Genomic DNA, 16,974 nt, shown 5'->3' on the forward strand with positions numbered 1-16,974 from the left:
CTTTTGTTTAGTTAATTTTTCAATGCCTCTCAGTATTCACACAGTGCTACACTAAATCGTCGACATTACAGAAAAATTTCATCAGTTTGAGAAACTATTGCCACTGAAATTTTAAAAAGTGTTTGGCTCTGTAAAGTACAAAACCCCCTTACATTTTATAAAAGCTTCCACACTGCTCTAACTATAGTTTTATAAACTATATGAATATACTTAATACCCTATTTTTCTTCCCGATTTAAGAAAAATCCAAAGCAACATGTTCCAACAAATAAATGTCTTACTGCAAACCATGACAGTGGATGCATAAATTATTTCCAGAATAAATATATAATGGAGCCTAAATGATGTTGCCATTCTGAAACTGAATTAGTCATCAAGGTTTGAATATGCTAACCTGAACTACTCCTATAGACACCTAAGACAGATGAAGGAAGTATAGAAATGTATGATTTATACTCCGTAGTTTTCATGCAGACTCTTTATACAACTCCACTGTAATACTTACATTTAAAAAAAATAAATTGGGTTGCTAATTATAAAAAAACAAATATCAAAGCCAAAGCATCAGCAGTTCTACAGCTTTTGGTGAAAGATGTATCTCTCAGTCTTCAAGAAGAAATGTAGATTTCTTACACAGGAGAATAAGCTTAACTTGATACTTAGGACTCTGGATATCTGAAAACATTTTTTAAAATTTCATTTAATTTTTTTAACAAATTGCACCATAAAGTGAATTTATAAGGTTACAAAGAACATAATTAATGTTACACTCTGGTCCAGTATGGACAAGAAAGGGAGAATAGAACTTACAAAGCCACCATCATCACCAATGCTGATACAAGAACTATTCAGCCTCTATCAGGACATTTTTTTAAATTGTTTTCACATTAACTTTAGTAAGAACAACATATATAATAAAGTGTACTTTACCTTTTTATCCCCCTGTTTTCGCCTCCGTAGCCCTGGTCTGTAATCATCTCCAAAGCGCAGAAAGTAATAATAAGAAACTAGTCGTTCTATAGGATCTCTTATGACATTTATGTAAATTGGTTTCTTTTTAACACCAAATCTGAAGTAAAAGAGGAAAAAATGTCTTTTAAAGGCCAAATCAAAGCTTCTCATCTACTACTTCAAAGCTTGTTTCTATTGATACAACTGAAATATATATAGAGAGATGATGATGGTGAGGGGAAGTTTAATGATCACTTCCTCCCATCCATATCCAGTGTGTTACGTGGACGTGAAAGTCAGTTCAAATTCAGTTTTCCCGGGATTCTGATTTTAGGGTTTTTTTATTAGAGAAACAAATTAACCCAAAATATTCTCACACAATAGATACCAAAAATGTTAACACAACCATCCAGACTCTAGAAATGCCTTAATTAGTCTAGCAGCCACATATGTGTTAGCAATAAGTACAAGGAAGTTTGGTACTGAGTTCCTGCCCTCCTGAACTGTGCTATTCAATGCTGCAAGTGGTTTTCCTGGCAGGTCTCCAGTTGTCAGAGACATGAACTCCTACAGAAGGAAGACAGGGCTCAGAGCCCATCCATTACCTGGGTTGGATCCATATGGCTATGCTTATTAAATATAAGCCTAAGATAGTATCTGTAACCATATTAACTTCTTTATCTAAAGATATAAATTTTTTCCTTAGACATTTACCCTAAGCAAATTTTGATTTACTGTGGTACAAACAGGAAGCTTGATGAAATGACGTGGTAAGCTCATGGGACACACGAGAAAGATTTAAACCACCAAAACTGTTTTGTGCAAATGCTACCCTTTAATGATCTACATTCTAGACAGCTTTTACAATACATTTCTCGGTTTTATTTTCTTTTCCATTTGAAACATTACTGTGGCAAATAAATATGGTATCCAACTATTGAAGAGGTTATATCACAATGGAAATTGCAAGTGTGTCAAGTGCCCTGAAGTAAAGCTAGGAGCTGGAAAAAAAATTCTCTTCTGTTCCCATGCAAACTGGGAAAGTGTTCCGCATTGACAGAGGGCCATTCAATCCTCCTAACTTGGCTAAAACAGAAAGTGCTCGTAGTTTTAAGATGCAGTACCATTATGGTTAAAGTGGTACTCTGTAAGTTATAATACCAGATACTGCTCATATGAGGAATCTTAAATTGAAAAGCTGAAGAACAGAAACACAGAATAAGCAGCAGAAAAGAGGAAGTTAGAAACAATTAAAAGGCATTACTTTGCAAAAGACCAGTGCTACAGATACAGAAATTGTTAAAGGCTACAGAAAGACCAATTGATTCTTCAGATGTTGCCAGCAGAGTACCAATGAATCAGACAGTGGCAGTTAAAGGCAGCATTGCCGACATCTGTCTGTATGCCAGCTCTTACTCCCCAAAGTCCACAAAATAAGAGTGTGTGAATGTTTCAACCACTTTGATGCAAAGTCCAGACTTTGGACTGCACTCTCTTTAAAGGTGCACTAAAGTGCCTGACACATGCACATGTGTCTCCTTGTACAGACTCAACTGCAAATGCTGTAGAAGGCTATAACAAAGCATTTTGATATAGCAGCAGCCTCAACCAGTAATATGTATCTGTGGGTTAAATAATGGTGTCCAAGCCCTTGGAAACGTTTGTGCTGGATCGTACATTCATATGGATTTGCACATGACCTCGCAAAACTAGCTTCAGTTATGATAACGTAAGCCAGTTACTATGGTAACTTTATTAATAATGATTTGGCAATCGCATTGTCAAAGAGCTTTTTTCCAACCATTTACCAGGGAATAAGGGTGGATCATAAATTAAAAAGAGAGAAAAAAATATTAAACTTTTATTACTGTAATTTCTACATGGATGGGTTATGACAACCTGTCCTCAATACTGTAAGTCATTGATTGAATCCAGTACTTCAGGCTTCAGCATAATTTAAGAGGTACTTCTGATACTTGACAGCGGACCTAAGTCCGATGTCTGCATATAAGCAGGCATAGAGTTTTCTGAAATATTTTACACTTCACAACTACAAGAATGTTCACTACAAGAACATACCTCACAGCCTTAAAAGTGTGGGCCTTGGCAAGCACAACCAGAGTATTCAAGATATTATTTTAATAATGAAAACCTAAAGTATGAGAAAGCAAGCTGTTGTGGGAAAAAAATAAATCGTTTAGGTGAAAGGATAACAAACCACAAACACAAGGATAACACAGTCCTGGAGGGAAGATGCGGATGAAAGAAATCTGTGAAATTGCTTATATGCTTTCTAGATGCAAAATAATTACTTTAAAAAGTTTCAGTATCTGAAAAAGTTTTCAGCTTTATGAAGTAATGTATAAAATAACATTCACCTTTGCTGTTCCAGAAAGCTGTTACTCAGTTCAAGGGTTTATTAATGTTGCAGCATTTGAACTTTAAAAAGGCAGAAAGGAAGCGAATGAAATTTGATACATTTTATTTGATTGATTGAATTGCAGTTAAGACTTCTTGCCTATTACTTTTTGTAAACGTCAAGCTTTTACTTGGTGACATTGGTAGTTTCCAACTACTACTGTAGCTTTTAGCATTTTCTATTATATAATACACTGTACTGAGAAGCTATGAAGCTCTCATTTCCCCTTCTCGTTCTTTGTAATAAAAAGCTAAATTAAAAAATCAGTGTACATAAAGTGAATAATTAAAAACAATGACTAAACAAAAGAAATTCTTACATACAAGAACTTAATTTCATTAAATGTTTTAATACAGAAACATAACATTACTGAGGACTGACTATCAGCAAGAGGTAAAAATAGTGGTTACTATTGTTTGTGCAGTCGAATATGCTGAGATCTGAAAATTCCTCTTTCAATTTTAAACCATTTTCCCATGCTGCAAGTGAGTGAGGCAAGCTGAAGCACTGCCTAGCAAGCACCTTAAGCAAAACTGACTTGCCAGTTCAAGGGGAGGTTTCACAAGACTGAGTTACTGAGGATCACTGCTTTAGGTCCAGAAGCAAAAATAAGACAAGAAAAGAAACACATGGAAGCGGGAATACAGATATGATCCTGAACCTTTGAAGTCACTGGGAGGATTTTTACTTCATTTTCTTTTACATTAGTTTTAGAAGTAGCAAGATTTAACTCCACAAGAATTATTTCAATGCTTTTTACAGCAAGTCAAATTACTATAGGCCAGAAAACTGCTTTACATTTACCAAATATTACAAGTTATATTTTAAAGGGATACTCTGACAGAGAAGAACTACATAATTTAAGAGGCAGGTGGTATTACTTGTTATATGAAACATATTTGAGAAGATGTATCTTAAACATCACAGAACGGGAAGCCAATCCTAAGGCAGAACTGCCAGTGGTCCTGAGAACAGCCAAGAGTTTCAGTAAAACAAGCTTGTAAAATTCAGACAAGGACTACTAAACTTAGCACATAAACAGTTTTGAAATGAGAGTTGGCTACATTTTATCATGCAAAAAGACAAGAGAAAGCTGTGAAATATCAAAACCTAATATTGCCCATTATAGGAATTTCAGTGTACGAATTTATGGAAACTGCAGCTGTCAGACTTTTTTCACTAGAGGGCACTAATATCCCAGCTGGATCCAAGCAACTGAAACTACCATGCTACTCAACAGATAAATCCAAGGGTAACATACTTTGCAAAGTCCAAATAAGATATATGTCCATGGTAAAATCCTGGTTTCATTTCCTTCCAGGAAGTCACATTCTTCACAAATCGGACCTGTAAAAGTAGACAGCAGAAAGTGTTTCTGTCCAGCTGGCACAGATTAAGTTTCCCCACACATGCTGTTTTCTGGTTTCTAAGTAAAATGTTGTAATGTATTAGAAAAAAAGTCTATTTTGAATATTACCAAAGAATTTGTGCCAGCTAAAATAGACTTCTCTGCAAGCATACAGATGACTCATTTTAGATCATCACAATTTAACGATCAGAAACTTAACAAAAGCAGAATACAGCAATCAGAAGGGCAATTCAAGGAAAGCTACCACAGAATCATTCGCAAGACAAACATTTAAATTTTCATCCATTCATTTTATTTGTAATTTGAAAGGAATGCAGAATTCCCTCAGCAATAAGTAGAAATTCAAGTACAATTTGATGGAATTGTCTGATCTGTATTTAATCCCTCAAATAAAAGTGTATCAGATTTACAAGCATGTTTAGACCTGTTTTACCTGGACATAAGAAACAAATCTGATGGTTCATTTGCTCCTCCATCCTAAAATGCAATGCATAAGTAATCCAGAAATTTTATAAAATGTATACAGTGTAAATTAGATCTATAGCTTACTATTTTGAATAATTACCTTAAGCCTAACATTTCAGTGAAACTTCCATGGTAAAGCATGAAGTAGCCCTTAAACAAGGGCTGATAACTGTTTTATCAGCCAATTTCACAAAAATAGGAATAGCTTTACATTTCAAAGATAAAACCAAAATAAGATACACGCCCCAAACCAGAAAGTATGATCAAATTAAGTGGGACATGCAAATCCTGATATAGCTTGGCATTATTAGATGAACAGAATATTTTAACATCAAAGCATTTAACTCTGAAAGTTATTTCAAAACTAGTGAATTGGATAATAAAGATGATAAATTTGTACTGCCTGAGCTGTCTGACAATGATATGCCATTTCTCAAGCTGAGAATTAGAAGACAGCGTTCCCTGCACATCTACAGTATCTTTTCTGTTATACAGTGACATAGATAACCACAAAGATACTGAAGTGAGTGAGACAAGACAGTCAAAAAAGGAAAGTTTGAGAGCTCAAGACAACACACTAATATTCTGTAAGGTGTAATGGATTGTGAGTGTCCTGAAACATGGTATTTATTATTTATTATAACCAATCAATGGAGGATTTTAAGAGGCAAGACTGGCCTGCTGCTGTTTCTTCAAATGTGCAAAACTTGCAGTCTAGGATTTAAGAGATTGATAACCTTTACTTATTTCTTCAAACACCAGCTCTTGGACTCTTAGGTAAAAGAAATGGGTATTACTTTTTAATAACAGGCAGCATTCATTTTTTCAGTGTACAAGTTTCACAGTCTGTGCCATTTCACAATTTTAACCATATATTCCACATGAAAATTGTGGCAAATTAGTTGAAAAGCTCTGCACAATGTTATACAATGGTGTTTCATAAACTGCATTGGCTTTCTGCCTGGTTTTGTCCACAAAACAACCTGATAATATATCTATGAGGCTTTGAATCCAGATGAACTATCTTTACTGCTACTGAAACAAACCACACTTTCATTGACTGTACCTCTCAAAGATTAATGACAAGATATTTTCAGTGGAGAGCCTCAGCTATGAATATTTCTATACCTGGGAAAGAAATTTCCTAAATGCAAAGTATACATTATCCTCCCTTCCCTTACCCCCAAACCTCAAAATGTCACGGTTGGTTGATACAACTCCACAAGTAAACCAGTTATGCTACCTATTGTGCGTAGTGTAGCATGCATATTAAAGCGTACATTTCAGTTACGTTTCCATGAACAAGCTTTCATACTCCTAATAGACTAGGACTAGACACAGGGAAGCGTTAAGTGCAAAATCCCAAGGTTTGGTTTTGTCTTAGATCCCTACGCCACCACCTGGCATCAAACCTCAGATGTTCCAGTAATAGTTAAAAAAAAAAAATCCTTTATTGTCTTTGTCTTACAATGTCGTTGTCTGCTAATAATTTTTATGAACATAAGATGAAATAATTTTTATGAACATAGGATGGATGTTCTAGCCTTTTATTAACATTAACATCAGGCAAGCTAAGAGAAGGCTAGAAAGGGTTTTATAAGACAGCTGTGACATTTACACCTGCCTTAAGACAGACCAGCAACACGCTGTGCCCCTGAGAATTTAAGTTTTTAACACCTATAACTAGCCTGCAGGCAAGAGATCATTTCCCCCCCCCCCCCCAGTTTGCAGCATTCCAAAAATCATAATTGTTCCAGGTCACAGACAGCCTAATGAGCCTGGATTCACGCGTTTTAGGGCAGAGATGAATATTTCTTGCTGCTTCGTACTGTTAAATATGATCAATTTTACCTTTCTTTTCAGGGCTTAGCAGATACTGGAGCTTTTAAGAGACCGAGCAAGCTTCTCCATCTGAACCCAACTGAATAAAATTTGAGGTTACTTTAAAAGTTCAGATAGACGTGAATGGAATTCCTGTGAAGTTGGTTCATGGTGCTTTTATATAATCAGCTACAAAGTTGCTTCACAGCCTTTAGTGAGTGAGAAATCAGCTGAGCTTCACTGAATTAAAAAGCCAGATCAAACGTACTCTGGGGGCGTAAGATGTCCTGAAAGGTAAGTTAAATACATTCAGTTTCTAGGACGATAAGAATTTAAAACAAGTCCCAGTGAGTCAAAGGAAAAAAATCCCCCAAACCAGCATACTTGGTCGGAGCAAAAAGCCCTGGGAAATCTGTGCATGCAAACCAAAGTACTGTTGTAAGCTGTCACCTCTGTCCACTAACAGCTTCCATCAATGCCTCTTCTCTACAGCCTGAACACACACATACACACCCTCTGCCCCCAAAGGTGGTACGGTCATTACCCTGTGGCCTGGTATCACATGGACTTTTGGATACCAAAAAAGCCTAAGCTTTTCATGTCATTATATTCTAGTTTTTTTCATCAGTAGCTAAATAACTGACTTAAAATTACAAATAACTGGGGGGATGAATATCACAAGACTAGCCGGGTGAGGACACATGAGGATTTTCCATCTGAGCTACAAAAAAAGAGCTCTCGAGTAAGACTGAAAACTGACACTGTGTCAGAAATCTGAAATTCAGATTTAAAGACCAAGCCTGATGGGATGACTGAATCTGAATCCCTCTGCAGAAAGGCACTGGTAGCAGAGCTATCCAAGCTGTCATACAAGCTAATAACTTATAGTTAGATCTAAATCAGAGGGTCAGGAACGCTGGACACAGACCCGCAGCACACCTTTGGCTGCATGCCATGAGAAACCACAAGCAAGCTCTTGGCAAGGGCAGGCAAGAAGCAATTTTGAGATGGTGAAAAGAGAGTTCACCAGTTCAGCCACGGTACGGCCAGGATACCCACCTCGCATGAGCAGCTCTTTCTCAGAAGGAAAAATACAATTGGCACATGTACAGCAGTGGACACTAGTACTCACTAGGCCATCTAACTCCAAGAGAAGAATTCTTAAGTGTTCAGGAGCACATGACACTAGTTCCACTTCTAACAGAGCCGCTGCAAACTTTTACTTGTTCCATTTCTGACAGCCATTGAAACCTTCACCGCCAGAGGAAGTAAGTACTACTAAAGTCAGTATGAGTATGCTGTCCTCTGAGAGGCCACTGTTTTAGAATACATTTAGAAGCAAGATTATATATTTTCAGGTTGCTCTTTTGAGAAAAATGGAGAGAGAAACTGCAGGAGAAAAAAGAACAAGGAACAGAAAACAGCAAGCTGAGGGAGTGAAATGCTGGCTAATTGTACCATGGCTTTTCTATGTTCACAACAGCAGCACAGAGAACATGTTCTCATACCCCCTTTTCTAATAATATATCAAGAATACATGCTGCAAAACAGAACAGTAATTTTGTTTTAAATGTTTTAGATGACAAATTCACCATGTAACAAAAAAGCTAAAGTTTGTGTGGCTGGTATGCCACCCAACTAGCCATAACAAAAGCATACTTGTAGGGACAAAAGGTATCAGTACTGAAACACACAACCAACAAATAAAATCCAACCAAACAACTACTCTGATTCAATGAAAGCAAGTGTTTTTGTTACAGACCACACAGGTCAGAAATGCAACATGGGCAACATGGCACTCAGCTTGCTGCAAAGAAAAGGCCCAACCTGTGCAAAGAGGGGCAGTTCCCAGGATCCTGCTGTCAGAGAAACTGCAAAAGAAAGGAGGGCTGCTGGGACAAGTTCTATTCGAAACTAAAATGGATGTGTTAGGGACTCTTATTGGATTATCTCAAATCAGATACAGATTATATTTGGAGTAGATTTTAAATAGGGAAATAGGGCTTTTTTTTAGATTGCATTTAAGAAGTAAAGGTTTCACATATGGGCAGAGAACTCAAAATCTGTTACAGAATTAGTTTGGGAAATGTTCAGCAGAAGTAGTGCATAACAAAGGGTTCGCTATTTTACAAATTTATGTCAGGCCCAAGACAATCTTCACCTTGCTTAGGGAGATTTACTTTCACAAACAGTATCACTGATAAAACAATTTTGTCTCTATGTTTATGTATTTTACTACTGGTGCATATACACTTAATGCACTGAAGTGAGCTATACTGATGAAGGTGGCATGTGAATATTTAATGCAAATCCAAACCCACAAAGAGTAAACCTACATCAGCTACTACTCAGCACTCCTGCCATCTCCAGAATTATGTGTTATGACTTCCAATGGCAGGTTGCTATCTCAATATACTAAAGATAAATAATTATTTCTTCTTCTTTGAACAACTATGCAATATATAAAGTTTTTCATTGTCAGCATCTCCCAGTTAACGGCCACTGAAGAAGAGGAGTATCAATTGTCTAATTAAACAGCTTAATTTACCACCTTGGACAATAGCATAGTGTCGAATGAAAGTAGGACTGCCAGTATTGCATACATGCTCAGCATTAATGGATTTTCATTTTTCAACAGGTAATTATTAGAGGGAAGATGAGGAGGAGACTTTCTCTTAGACAAAACTAAGCCAGTAAAGAACAAATTTGATTTGAATGAAATCCAAACAAAGTAGAAATGTAAGGCAAGGTTGCCTATGTTTAATTTATACGATCAATGACTAGCTCTGCTATCCTTCAGGACAGACCACTACAATTCAGAGAGACACCTTGACAGAAACAGAATCTGTGGTTGGAAGTGCAGCACTAAGTATGACTGACTTGAGCATGATTTTTAATTAACATATATAGGCTTGTTAAACCTTTTGAAAAATCACTCTGCTGTTGGTGCATAGATCTGTAGTACTTGTTCTATGCAATGACCAAGATCATAGGGATGGCTACCAGATTTAGTAATCTCAGTAATTGTGTATGACAATATCACCTTCATATTTAGGAAAAGATTTCACAACAGCAAAACCCCAACAGTAACACAACCCCACTATCACAAAACAGGTTCCCAGTCCCACCCCAAGTACACTCTATGTTCCCTGCACTAAGATCCCTACCTCCATCTTTCTCCCACATACAGAAAGGGAAGTGGAGGGCCCTTACGATCTGCTTCCCCTCGCCCCACCCCAGCAGCTGTGCTGAGCTGCTTCTGCATGTAGGCATGCACTTCAAGGAACTGGAAGCCTCAGCGCTGACACGCTGCAATGCAGAACAGTTCTTGCCTCTGCTGCATATTAACTTAAGATAATCCGCATATAACTGGTAGTACAAACCCCGGAGTTTGGAAACATTTGTTTCACAGACAGGGATGATGACATAGTGATGTTTCAGACTTCTGACCTGGATTCCCTGCATGTGCACTCACAACAAGCAAAGAAATATTATTTTAAAAATTAAAACAAAAATTCTATTCCCTCACCACACCCCACACCAAGAAAAACAGAGCATTGATCCTTCATCGTCTTCTTTTAATACTCATCATGCGATGCAGTTGTAGTTATGTTCATTTCTAGCCTGGGACTACACCGATTTTAGTGACAGCTTTAAGTGGATGCAAAGTTCCTTTAGAGTGCAGGCTATTTACAACCACTTCTTTCAACTGGTTTTTATCACCTGTGAGACCTGACCAGACCTAGTACCAAAGACAGAAGTACAGCCCTGACAGCATGGCACAGCGCCTGCACTACTCAGAGAGGAAAGCACATAAGACTGCATGCACTGCAGATGGAGATGACAGACAAATATTATTACACAGCCAAAAGGCAGACAGTTAACAATACCATAAACTTTACCAGTTGTAACAACAAAGGTCATTTCTGCCCTAGCTGTGTCCCTTTTTAGCTTTGTTTTTGTTCAATAAACAGATACTTACCACCTCCAGTAGCACAGCAAAAACCTAAACCTATTTAACAAATAATATTAATTCTCTACAAAGAAAATATAAACACATTATAATTCATTTATATTGGAAGATGTGACATAAAACCCAATTCCATCAGACCACAGAAGTTTGCAATAGCAAATAAGTCTTCTGTACTTTCCCCTTGTTTAATAAATACATCCCAAATGCAGCAGCTTACCTGATCTTGCAGAGACATAACAGGATTATTTTTGGTTGTATTGATATGTAGAACATGATATTTGTTCTTCGCACAAAGATCATAGGCAATATTTGTGAAGGATGTGCTGGCAGTCTTAGGTACTCTGTTGTAAATAATCACCACATCATCTTCTTCATCCAGTGTCACATCTTGTCGGGGGCCATCTACTGTATGACGTTGTTCTATTTCTCTGACTTCATGTCTTGCAATAGCCCTTTCTGTTAAGGATGAGAAATATAAAATTTCCATATAAATGTCACCAATTTTGAAGTTCAAACCGTAGAATGCAAATAACCTGGTGAAAAGCAATAACGGAAACATTTGCTGTCATACATATTTCTAACACATCTGAAGCAAAACTTAATCTATAAAATGTATGAATGATTAAAGGTGAGTTAGTCTGACAGAGAACACAAAGACTAGAAAACAATATACTTAGGGAACACATACTGTATTCTATGACTCATGCTAATGTACTGAAAGTCATTGTCTCTAAAGAAAAATGTCTATAAAACGCTATCAAAATGGTGACATTGCTAAAATATCCCAAATAATTTCTATAAAACATCTATTTAAAATTATAATAAAAGGAATAACTCAAGCAATTTGGAGAATATGAATTTTCTGAAAACAGTAGAAATACTAACACTAGCGATTTAGTCAATTAACTGTATAGAGGCACTGGAATTCAGATGAAACCATTGTTTTTTTGTTTCAATTGATACAAGCCCCAAGTGTAAAGCATTACAATAAATGGATTTGCAAAAATTCAATTAAATTTATTAATTTCAAGTTTAACAAGAATAGGAGCAAGTGGTGCTTATGAAACAGTTAACATTAAGGTGAAGAGCAATCTCTGAGTTCTGAAATGTATCAAATACATCAAAAAGAAAGAAACATGGAAAAGCAAGTTATGAACAAGACGTTTTGGCAAGGTGAGTACATCGCAAATAAACCATTTCTCCTTTTATACAAAGGGCAATACTCTGAGTAATTGAACTCTGCTTCAAGTGCTAAAAGTCTATTTGGAAAATAAACCCCACAGTATCACAGCATTTTATTTATTTTTTTTGCTGCTGCTGAATATCAAATATTTTGTGCTGATTCAGATACAGCTTTGTTCTGGTCTAGATAAGTATATACTTTAATACAATTTGCAATACAGATGTCAAAGCATCTTTTCTGATTCATTTATTGTGATATCACCTTTAATAATGTATTCAAAGAAATCTGCATTGGCCAATAGTGCAAGCTGAAGTCAGTACCAGAAGAGTAACATGTAATTCTCTGTATTATATTCTTACACAGGGTATAGCTCTTTCTGGATGACACGCTTGTAACAGCGGCAGCTCTTGGCCTTTAGTCCCCTTGCTTCCTGTAACCCAGCTCCTTCTATTCTCTTTCACCATCTCTTTAATTATAACATAAAATCACTTTTAAAGCAGAATCATTAAGCTGTGAACACCAGTAGCCTGTAATTCTACATAAATTGTCTTCAACCACAAACTTCCATCTGTCTGAAATGCTTCAAAGCTTAAACTCACTCACTCACTCATATGCTCGTATCTCACACCCCATAACTAAGTTACATCAGTATGAAAATGTTTGTAGAAAATGCTTATTGAGTATATCTCAATTTTCCACATGACATCTGTTGCTCCCCACTACATCAGTCACAGTTTTTGCTCCTTCCTTTCTCATTTGCTACCTCTCCCATCACTGCTGGCAAACGTCCTATTTTGGAAAGAGATGAGGCAACAGACTCAGGTTTCATCCATCTGAAGATGGCTACAACAAAAAGGGAACAGCAACTCTCCCCTTCCTGCCAGTAACAGATTAGAGGAAGCATTTGGTAGGGGGCATAGTTAACCACATGGCTGCCCAAGGCTACATGGAAACTGAATACCATCGAGAGAGGCTGAAATGAAATAAATTTAATTTGTGTTTTGTTTTCTAAACCAGAGTAGTAGATCTCAGCTAGATTTGAATCGTAACTGCACAGAACTCCAGGGCTGATGTGGCTGGCTGGTGCAGAGGGAAGCTTCTCCTTTTACATCTAAGAAGTAAACATTTGTGAAAAACAGCCGTGATTTGCAGGAAGAGTGATGAGAAGTGTTCCTCTAATGAGGAATTTAAAACCATGATGATTCAAGAATTAATGTGATAAGTGCACTTTAAAGGCTATGCATAAGATATAAAAGATGTATGATTAGATGCAATTTGCAGAAAGGCTATTGCATACAATCACCTTCAGCTTCGTACGGTGAGGGGGAAAGCGAGAACCTATGCAAGGAGGAGAACCTTCACAAGTGTGAAGTACACACAGTTCTATTATCAAAGAGTAAGTGGGCTTTAAATGTCAAATTAAAATGAAAACTAATCTTTCTGATGAAGAACTGAAATATTCTTTCAAATATTCTCTTCCAAATAACCACAATAGTTAGAACCAACAGCAAGGATGAAGTGCAGGATAGAAACTGCTCAAGTGCAAGGGAAGCTCAAGCTAGCGAGAAGCAGATGAAGCACCTGAAAGTGTCTAACCTGGTCAGCCATCCTAATGGCCTATTTCATTATAGTCTATTAATAGGACACCAAGGAAAACTGCAAGTTTTATAAAAATGCATGGTTTTCCCCAGTCATGAAGTTTGCAGTTTTTCCTGTGAAGTGAGGAAGCTTTTTTTTCTAATTCTTTGAAAATTCAGTTTAACTGTTAAATGGCACAATTTATTTATTTATTTATTATTTATTTATTTATTTACTGGGGGGGGGGGGGGAAGAGGTCCAGTAATGGTAACATGCAACTCTGACTAGTCTTTGGGTAACTATGTTAATCAGGAGTTAGAGAATTTGAGGAATTGATGAGCATTTGATTAACTACTTCATTTGCTCTTCTATAAAATTGAAATCATCCTGGAAGTAAAAGCTGTAATGGTTGAAAAATGAACATTGCTGATATGTTTTTAGAACTACAGTAGAAATGTAATGTATGCTTTAATGACTTTTTACATGTGGAAGACAGGGAGGAAAAAGATGCTAGGTATTTATTAAGTATATTTTGTTTAGCAAAAATCTCCTTAGATGACATCCCTGCAAATTTAACTTTGATTATGAGAACTTGTCTATGTAAGGTTGGACTGTTTTCACTGAAATAAATAAAAAAAAAATAATCAGGTTAAGTCATTTCTTTCCTATCAGAGAACCTGTGGAAAAATGATGTCCTACAGTCTCATTGCTTTCATTGCATTCTATTTAACCTTGGTTTTGTAAGAAAAACATCTAGGCAAAATTATTAAGAGGCAAGTGTCTAAACTGGGTTAAGACTGTCCACACTAAGTTTTATACTAATTAACTATATCAATTTAAAAAGCTATGCAGCATTTAAGCAAGTGGTACGTTGAATACAAGGCAGTTTTTTGTAGTAATATATGATAATTTTAAGGCATGAAATACTCTATCTCACATTTTTTTATTACTGTCTGTTTAGGTTCAATGTAATGAATAATATAATTACTACACAGTTGGGAAAAATGCTGTTCTGTCATCTGCAGTTGTCCTACGTGCAAACTTTCATCAACTGCAAGGACAATTTGGACGCAGGCAGTACCATATATGATCAGCATAATAAAGGCTGCTACACTGGTTCTTTACCAGCAGATTAATTATTTGCAGCAAGTCTTCAGGTGGCAGAAGTGGTTGCTAATTTCCCACCCACTTGTCTACATGTTCTTTGAAATCCTCCCTTATCCCATTTCTGTAACTGCTAGCATCTTCCCATGACTTATGTTTCTTGAGCTATCCTCTTGTAGCAAAACTCCAGGAAATACCATGGCTAGCAACCAGTTGGTTTGCCAGTCAGATGCTACCAGAGAATACCATATAATGGGCAAGTTATGTCTTCTCCTTCAGCAGAAGCACTAATAGCAGCATTCGATCTGTAGGCCACCACTGATTATGGAAAAATTTGAAATTATTTATCTTCAAGATTGCTGCCCTTTCAAGTCAAGACAGTTTATCAACTCAGACAGAAATGGACAGACCAAGTTTGACTGCTTAGCTCTATTTTGTTAGGGTCTCAACTAAAAAAATCACCTGTGAAAATGCACTAGACACATATGTATCTATAAAAAAAATATTTGAAAAAAGCAGCTGAACAATATTTAAATAATTATAGAAACAAATCACTGCGGTCATAAGTAGTTATTTGTCTATACTCCTTGCACGTTCAAACAGATGAATGTCTTAAATAAAACAAGTTTATTAGCATTTACGTCAAATCCAAGTGTTAACTGCATACAAAATATTATCTTCCCAATCAAAATACAGTGATATGGATTTTAACAACTTAAAGGTTAACAAAAACAAATATTTCAAATTCCTTACATTTTTCACAAAAGCACAAGAACCTCCTGGGATTTCTTAACAAGAAAATCTACCGAAACCAGAAATTCTTCTTTCCCTACAGCTTAGCACTTACCACTCTTGATGAAGGATACATTTTGAGCCTCGCTGACTGTCAAAGTCAAGTTAACTGAGTATCTGAAAGAATAATTCAGAGCATACCGCCCTACTTCCCCAAACTATGCTCTTTGTCCTCTATTTTCCTTCTGTATGTATCTATGGATATTATTTAGGCTCTCTCTTCAATATGTCTTATGCGCCTGCCATGCTTCCTTGTGAAACCTCCCACGCAGATGAGGAAAGGCTCAGTCTTAAAATAAATTTTAGCTCAGCAGCCTTCAAGTGTTGCCCAACAGAAGAAAAAGATGTGGATTCAAACTTCATTCATACTGTGTCGACGTGAAGGAATGGGACAGCTAGTATTGATAGCACCATCCCTGAGCAAATGGTTGCTGTACATCTACGACACTGGACACCACTTCAAACCAATAAGCAAGTTTCTTCCAGTTGGGAACAATACTGAAGCCAGCTGACTTGGTGTCTCAGCTTTCTTTCCACTGTGCTCCCAGGGCAATTAGGCAAGCAGCTGGTAGCCTGAGGCACTGAGCAGCTCTCAAGCTGTTTCCCTGCCCAAAGCTGCATTAAACACGATTGGCCTAAATACTGAACCCGAGCAGGACCGAAAACCTACACACTATTGACTCCGTTCTTCTCTGATGAAGAATGAAAACTGAACAGCAGCTTAAAAGTGAACCATAATTATGTAGCAAAGTTAATGTCCTGATTCATTTTCAAATTATATACACCCACCATATACATGTAGCCTTCATCTTTCACTGAAACGCAGCCTCCTCTGGGAGCTGTTTAGCAGCATGCTACTTATAAACCAGAGCAGTGCTGCTGTAGGTGGATATCAATACTTCGGGATGCACAGGAGGACAGAAAGAATCAACAGTGCTATGACAATTTATGGACATGGAGGATTTGTGTCACTATACCCGATTAAAAATGTAGAAAAAATATAGATTGAATTAATAAAAAATGCCTAAAGTTAAATTCATTCAAGATATCAGTATTAAAATACCAACTCTTTCAAAGACCTTTAAGAATAACAACTCTATTCTGCTCTAGTTTTAAGTCTTACTAACAGCAGAACCACTACATCAGTTCTTTAGCAATTGCATACATGTTAAAGACCAACATGTATTTTGGGCAACCCTTTGGTTTCTCCTACTTTCTTTTCTTCTGTGAAAGTATTCCATGAAGCCTGCCATCTCTTTATTGCTGGTTAATGAATGTTTACTACTCTTAAAGGCAATTCTGGGTGAGCCATTAGGCAG

General features: G+C 36.7%; 1 protein-coding gene across 1 annotated transcript in view; it reads right to left on the reverse strand.

Annotated features, from left to right (window-relative positions):
* The window catches only part of HS2ST1 (heparan sulfate 2-O-sulfotransferase 1), an 83,299-nt gene that overhangs the window by 9,801 nt on the left and 56,524 nt on the right, over positions 1–16,974 (reverse strand). Inside the window, exons 2-4 of the mRNA XM_054833874.1 lie at positions 11,216–11,454; positions 4,632–4,717; positions 931–1,069 (exon numbers count right to left, since the gene is read on the reverse strand). Coding sequence (XP_054689849.1) covers positions 931–1,069; positions 4,632–4,717; positions 11,216–11,454 — 464 coding nt within the window. The remainder of the gene's footprint in view (positions 1–930; positions 1,070–4,631; positions 4,718–11,215; positions 11,455–16,974) is intronic.

The sequence above is a fragment of the Grus americana genome, chromosome 8, assembly GCF_028858705.1.
Source record: "Grus americana isolate bGruAme1 chromosome 8, bGruAme1.mat, whole genome shotgun sequence".
Lineage (NCBI taxonomy): Eukaryota > Metazoa > Chordata > Aves > Gruiformes > Gruidae > Grus > Grus americana.